Source organism: Camelina sativa, chromosome 13, assembly GCF_000633955.1.
Source record: "Camelina sativa cultivar DH55 chromosome 13, Cs, whole genome shotgun sequence".
Lineage (NCBI taxonomy): Eukaryota > Viridiplantae > Streptophyta > Magnoliopsida > Brassicales > Brassicaceae > Camelina > Camelina sativa.
The window spans coordinates 16,411,705-16,418,512 of record NC_025697.1 but is presented as its reverse complement, the minus strand read 5'-3'; the positions used below and the strand labels follow the sequence as shown (position 1 = coordinate 16,418,512).

The window sequence follows — 6,808 nt, the reverse complement described above, 5'->3', positions numbered from 1 at the left end:
AGAAAAGAGAAAAAAGGAAAGTGAAAGAGAGATGAAAAAAAAAATTAAACCCCTTCGTCCCAAATAAAACTCGACCCACTGATTTTGTGACACTTGTCCAGCAAGAGACGTTTCTTGCAATCCTAAAATAAGAAACGAATCTTGCATTTCTTAGCTTAGGTTTCAATAATTAATATTATCTACCCCTAAGAAACAAACTAAGAAACAACATAATTGTGCCGATGAGGATAGTCTTATAAATTTAGAGAAATCACTCAAGTTTCCACCGCATCACACCAATCATTAAAAGCAAATAAAAAAAACTTTATAAAGTCCCCCTAATCACAATTGACACAATTCACAAGGATGGACATAAAATATCAAATTTTTTTTTTTTTCACTTGATTAAAGTAAAAGAAGTATTGACAAAAGACCTGACGGTAGTCTCGTCACTACGTTGCGGATGAACGTTTACTTTGTTCCTCTCGGCTTCACGAAACCACCTTCTCTATTTACACGCGTCACTCTCTCTGCTCAGACTCCTCTAGCCATGGCCACAGTAAACAAAACAGTTCGTGTCGCAGCAGCTCAGATGACATCAGTGAATGATCTCATGGCCAATTTCGCCACTTGCTCTCGACTCGTTCAAGTAAAATCCTCCCCAGTCTCTATATTTCGTTTCCGATTCAGTAAAAGTTGAAGACTTTGCGATCAAATTTGATTATGTTAGTGATTTGACTAATCAGGTTACGATTATTAGAGATTTGATTTCAACTTTTCAATTCTGGATTGGATTGGATTCTACCCTTTTTGCTTTCATTGCTTCGAGATTGTGGATTTTGAAGTTTAAGAATAAAAAAAGTTGAAAACTTTATGAGGATTTTATAAGTGATTGAGATTTGAAAGTTTCAATTTTTATCCAAAATTTTACTACTTTTGTAAAGTCTTTTTAATCTTTGAGATTACTACTTCCCAAATTTTACTACTTTTGTTAAGTCTTTTGAATCATTGAGTATGTGTAACTGTACAAAAGGAGGCAGCATTGGCCGGTGCGAAGCTGATTTGCTTCCCTGAGAACTTCTCCTTTGTGGGAGATAAACAAGGGGAAAGTGTGAAAATCGCTGAACCATTAGATGGGCCAGTGATTCAACGGTATTGCTCTCTAGCCAGGTAAAGCAATGTTTTCTTTGTGTAGATTCGCTTAGGTACTACTATATTGAGTTGTTTCCTCTCTGCATTGCTTAGACTAATTAAGGTCTTGTGGAACATGTTCTGTGTTTGCAGGGATTCTAATATATGGTTGTCTCTTGGAGGCTTTCAAGAGAGATTTGATGATACCCATTTGTGTAATACACATGTTGTGATCGATGATGCTGGGATCATCCGGGATACTTATCAGAAAATGCATTTGTAAACTTTATTAGATTCTCCTTTTATCACAGATTTTAGTTTTAGCGTTTCTTAAGATCCTGTATTTGGTTAGAATCACTAAGTGACAACTTCTGTTGTATGAAGGTTTGATGTTGATGTTCCTGGTGGAAGCTCGTACAAGGAAAGCAGCTTTACGGTTCCAGGTAAACTTTGTTAAGTATAGTCTTCCTGATTAGAATGGTCTTATCTATTCTAATCTTGATATCATGTCTGAACAATCCGACATACAATGTATCTTAGGTCCATTCCAAAAACATATGTTATGCATATTGCTTTTGGTATGAAGAAAGAAAAAAGTTGTTTGTGGAGTGATTCGCAGTTCAAAATCCGAATATATAACACATGAAGTGGTATCATAACCTTATAATCATTGCAAAACCACAAAGAATGCATGATCAATAACACTTTTTAAATCACATCGTTATGCTGATAATCTCTAAGAGATTCTATTCCTTGTAAAACCATTGTCTTTACACTTAAGAAGACTAGGAACTGATGTATTTCATATCTTTGAGATAAGATTTTTGATTCTTTTAATTTGTCAGGGACAAAGATTGTTTCCCTAGACAGCCCTATTGGGCGCTTAGGCCTTACTGTATGCTACGATTTGAGGTTTCCTAAGATTTATCAGCAACTGAGATTCGATCACAGAGCTCAGGTAAAATCCAATGTAATTCAATTAATATGAACCTTCTTGGCATTGTTTGGAAAACTCAGTCAAAGAAAGAAATGGTAGAATCACACAAGCTAAAATAGTGGTTGACTTGAAATATATATGTTTCGAAAGGAGAAAAAATAAAACAATTTGTTAAAACTGAGTTCCTACAAAAAAAAATCCACAAACTTGAGTATGTACTGTCTTAATGCTTGTCCAGTGAACAATTAAAGCATGCAGGTTTTACTAGTACCATCAGCTTTCACCAAGGTCACTGGTGAGGCACACTGGGAGATTCTTCTTCGAGCCCGGGCAATTGAAACACAATGTTATGTATGTGATTACACACTTCTCTCCCTTGTTAACTTCTCATTTCATTTGAGATTAACAGTCTCTGTTCGATTCCTGTTGCTTGGTTAATTGTCAGGTCATAGCTGCTGCTCAAGCTGGAAAGCATAATGAGAAAAGAGAAAGTTATGGGGACACACTGATCATTGATCCGTGGGGAACTGTAATTGGAAGATTACCCGGTGAGAATCCCAAACTGATTGAAGGCATCATATATATATCTAAGATGTACTAGACAAAAGTCTCTTCTGATCAAAATAAAATGATGATTTTGTTTCCGTTGCAGATCGTATTTCAACTGGCATTGTCGTGGCAGATATAGATTTTGCACTTATTGACTCAGTGAGAACAAACATGCCTATTGATAAGGTAATATAATACAGAAGTTGACATATTCTGAATGGGACAGAACTTGTGTTTCTGTAAACCAAGCGGTTGAACAAAGGAAGTCTTATATTTCCAACTTCTTTGTTTTGCAGCAACGGGTCTCAATAGATCTCTGATGAATTCATTGGTGTTGTGAAATTTGGAGTTGTGATTTTCTTGGGTAAGTTGTAAATGAATTAATTTGAAACAAGATACTAAGTCTCAATAATAAGCTAAGCTAAGAAAATAAGAACACAATATTCCAATAGATAAATGAACCTTGTCCTCACACATCATGGTTAAGTCGTAAGATGTTTTCACCCATCACGGTTGTATCTGAACCCACACGTTTTATCAATAAGGAGACAATGAAAACAGGATGTATATAAGTATCTTCCGGCAGTTGTAGGCGGTAAGTGACTTGTCTGACATGTACGTCCACTTGGAAATGAAAAAGGAAGGACCATAGAACTTGTGAGAGAGCTTGAGATGTTTGGCGGAGCATGGAATATTGCCAATATAGGTACAAGTGTAGAAACACCGATGGCCTTATTTGAATTTCACATTCTCCGTTTGACATCGGATTATTATTACCTAGGTGAGGTGATCATTTAACTTTGTACCTTGTCAAAGATTCTACTTAGTTGCTTGTTGACCGTATACATTAGACAGAGTATCAGTGATGGGGTCATCCCAAAAGGGCTTCGAATGGCGTTGTTCCTTGGTCGTGGTATTTTACACAAATTCAACTCAAGGGAGAAGGCCACTCCATTGTTTCTAACAATTGTGGACAAAACAACAGAGGTATTGTCATTCCATACGAATATACGATGGTCACTACCTTAGTTTGAACATACCTAGAGTTGTGCCAGGACAGTTTCCAAAACTCCCTAAAAAACAAGCTAATCAAGATCTAATCCCAACCACTAACGCTGGAGCATGTAGCACCATGAATTTGAACCAACAAGACCATACACTTATAGGCCACGGCCACCATCAATTGTAATTTAATGTTTCTTCCATACGTGACCTTTAAAGGCTTTAATGGTTATATGTAGATTATAAGTAACGTGAGAGAAACAAGGTAGCAAGTAAAAAAGAAAACATCATGATAACACTGATAAGTTATTTATTATTAGAAGAAAGTCATTTCCTCACATTGAGCTGACAAAATCATCAGCATCAACCACATCCATGATTTTGGGTTTCGAATTCACCACTCTACAGTTCAATCTAATTTCTCCTTGCTTCCCTGTTAATGGTGAAAGGTTTCCCATCCTTATCATTGCCTTCACAAACGCATCGAAAAATTTCCCTTGACCATCAGCGTATGCTCGGACTAACGGGATAGTGTCTTTAGCGTCAGGGCTTGAGAATAACTCTTGGTCGCTCTGGATAAGACCTTTGTTCTCTTTGAGATTCACGTAGTATTTGTTGTCAAATAGTGTTGGCGTACGTAAGTCAAAATCTACCAAGACACTTTGGTTTCCATTACGTGGACATTGTTTTCTAAGCGTGCTGAGGTAAGATTTGTCAAGAGTTGGGTCAGGTAAACCGGTGTTACTGAAGTTGTAAAGCCGATCCATTATGAACTGACATTGGTTTTTGCCAAAGGTGTGAGCACCTAAACAAAGACGAATATCAAAAGATTAAATAAACTAAACCTATAGTCATATAGAGTTATTATTACAATTATAGATGATAACGTACCGGAAAGAGCAACGAGATCAGAAGGAAGCTCGAGTCCTACTTTTTTGAAGCTATCCTTAAGTTGTTTAAGGGTAAAGAATGGAGCTGGAAGGTTATCATTAGCAAGATCCATAAAACCTCTTAAGCCGTCTCTTCTTCCACCTGGAACCATCCATGAAGGTCCTCCCGCCTATCGTATATATATTCATTATATTTAGTCCAAATATTTTATCCTGCTTAATTTTTTTTTAAAATGGTCTAGATAGAATTTGCATAGGCACAGCGAAAGATTCATACCAAAACAACAGATTCTTGAGCCGCGATGGTGAGCAAATCAGCACATGAAACGGTTCTTGGACATGCTTTCTCTACGGCAGCCTTCATTTTATCGATCACATCGAAACCCCGGGCTGATTTAGCGTTCCCAAAGGCGTCCTTCTCCGTCCTAAACGATGTTGTGTTGTCTAACAATATCGACGCATCACATCCCTTTTTTTTTAAACAAAATATATATCTTCACATTTAGTCAAACCACATTGTTAAATCACAATATCTTACATACAGTACAAGCAAGTTATACTTTTTCATACATATTTTACCCCGAACTATAATCATTTCTACCGCAAGTAAATAGTAAATCTAATATCACACTATAGTACTCACTACACTAGCATAAACTTATTCACGTGAATCCATAGAGAACATAATATAATATTAATATTACAGATGAGAAGTGGTTAGTCCATTTAAAATAGTGATCATATCTATAGGTCTTTCATATTGAACTGAAACTACTTTAAAAAAATAGAATCAAACTTTCAAAACTAGAATTTAATTATTTTCTTTTGCCATTTTTATCTTTAATCAACCCCGGTTTTTACTATTGGTTTTATGGTCCAAAAGAAAGCCAAAATTTCAGCACCATAAAGAGAGTATTTTAGTAATTTTACAGCTTGAGTATCTTATATTGGAAAAGAAGTGAAAACGAATATTTTGAGTTGAACAAGAAACTGAAATTAATGTTTATCACATTTTCATATACTGGTTTCAATTAAGTTTATAATATCAGTAAAGCATTCCCACTCTTTAGGATAAACTATGAAAGTATATAACGTGAAATATATTAAGTCTAATGGTATATCTTACATTAACAAAGCAGTCGTGGAAATGAAGACGAAGGATGCTTGCAGCGATACGAGGGTCTGATCTCAGAGCATCGCGAATGGTTTTGGTCGCAATGTCAAAGACTTGTGGACATGTTTTATCGTAAAAGGTAGGGCTTAGTTGAGCGTGAGACAATGATACTTGAAGAAGAAGAACAACAAATCCCAATTTTATCAAAGAGGAAGTCATTTTCTTAGTACTCTTAGATAATTTTGCTGTTATAGTTTTAATTTGTGTGGATTTAGGTTTGTGTAAACGATTTCTTATATAGGCAAAATGTTCTAGCTTGGCGGCTTTTACTTTTTTGACATATTTCTTTTATTCAAGTGGTGGATACGTTCATATAGTCGAATACATATAGAAGAGTATACTTTGAATACAACAATACCATATTTGTGTTTTGTTGAATTATTCTGTACCAAGTGGTTTAAAGCATTTTTTTGTTTCGGCAAATAGGTTTTAAAGTCTTAAGAAACTATAATTATCACGTGTCTCTAAAACCGAATCTTATTTTTTCCACACTTTAAAAAGATTTTAGTTGTAGTGATCTTAGTGCAGTGGCAAGAGGTAAATCCATTTGTAGAAGGCACCATCACACCCGGATCGAGTCCCAGCTCCTACGAATATAAGAATTTGGCTAATGGGTCGGCCAGTTGTGCCCCAATGATTGATAAAAAAAAAAAAAAAATAAGATTTTAGTTTTATAATATGGTTATATGTTTTATCTTGGAGTTAGACGACAATGTGATCAACCCATTCACGTAAGTATATATATATGTTTGTATTCACATAAAGTTGATAAACATATTGTACGTTAATATATATATATATATGTTCCATCTTTTTTTGCTTCGTTGATTGTAGAAAGGAAAAGAGTGAATACGTAGATAAAAGTAGTTTCTTAAGTATTAAATAGTAACCATGTGTTTAAAAGTGAAAAACACATAAAACGAAGCGATGGGGCATGTCTTTACCTAAGTTGGCATATCCAAATCTTGAATATTATATTGGTTTTGTTAATCAAGAATATAAAGATGAATGTGTCTAACACATACTAATACAAGAAACCATGTGCTAGCGTTTTCTTTTTCCTCATTTTTTAATTTTGTTTTTTGCAATTTTCACACAAAGTTACCTACATTAGTTATTAAAAGACGACCGAAGTTGAGGACCTAG

At 35.2% G+C, this 6,808-nt stretch overlaps 2 protein-coding genes across 2 annotated transcripts; one reads left to right on the top strand and one right to left on the bottom strand.

The window, feature by feature from the left end:
- LOC104736904 (nitrilase-like protein 2) lies at positions 351 to 3,161 on the top strand. The gene is made up of 9 exons (XM_010456989.2): positions 351 to 628; positions 1,013 to 1,149; positions 1,264 to 1,389; positions 1,495 to 1,553; positions 1,956 to 2,068; positions 2,306 to 2,398; positions 2,493 to 2,595; positions 2,700 to 2,782; positions 2,893 to 3,161. The coding sequence occupies exons 1-9, from the start codon at positions 443 to 445 to the stop codon at positions 2,914 to 2,916; spliced, it is 924 nt and encodes a 307-aa protein (XP_010455291.1). The 5' UTR covers positions 351 to 442; the 3' UTR covers positions 2,917 to 3,161.
- On the bottom strand, positions 3,877 to 5,869 carry LOC104736903 (peroxidase 37-like). The gene is made up of 4 exons (XM_010456988.2): positions 5,615 to 5,869; positions 4,766 to 4,957; positions 4,490 to 4,658; positions 3,877 to 4,403 (listed from the first exon to the last, which is right to left on the bottom strand). Exons 1-4 carry the CDS (start codon positions 5,819 to 5,821, stop codon positions 3,934 to 3,936), a joined length of 1,038 nt encoding a protein of 345 aa, XP_010455290.1. The 5' UTR covers positions 5,822 to 5,869; the 3' UTR covers positions 3,877 to 3,933.

Coding starts and splice junctions, on each gene's coding strand:
- LOC104736903 (XM_010456988.2), bottom strand. CDS start 5,821: ATGACTTCCTCTTTGATAAAATTGGGATTTGTTGTTCTTCTTCTTCAA. Junction 4,958..5,614: donor TCCACGACTGCTTTGTTAAT/GTAAGATATACC, acceptor TTAAAAAAAAAG/GGATGTGATGCGTCGATATT. Junction 4,659..4,765: donor CTCAAGAATCTGTTGTTTTG/GTATGAATCTTT, acceptor TATATACGATAG/GCGGGAGGACCTTCATGGAT.
- LOC104736904 (XM_010456989.2), top strand. CDS start 443: ATGAACGTTTACTTTGTTCCTCTCGGCTTCACGAAACCACCTTCTCTA. Junction 629..1,012: donor CTTGCTCTCGACTCGTTCAA/GTAAAATCCTCC, acceptor ACTGTACAAAAG/GAGGCAGCATTGGCCGGTGC. Junction 2,596..2,699: donor TGTAATTGGAAGATTACCCG/GTGAGAATCCCA, acceptor TTTCCGTTGCAG/ATCGTATTTCAACTGGCATT.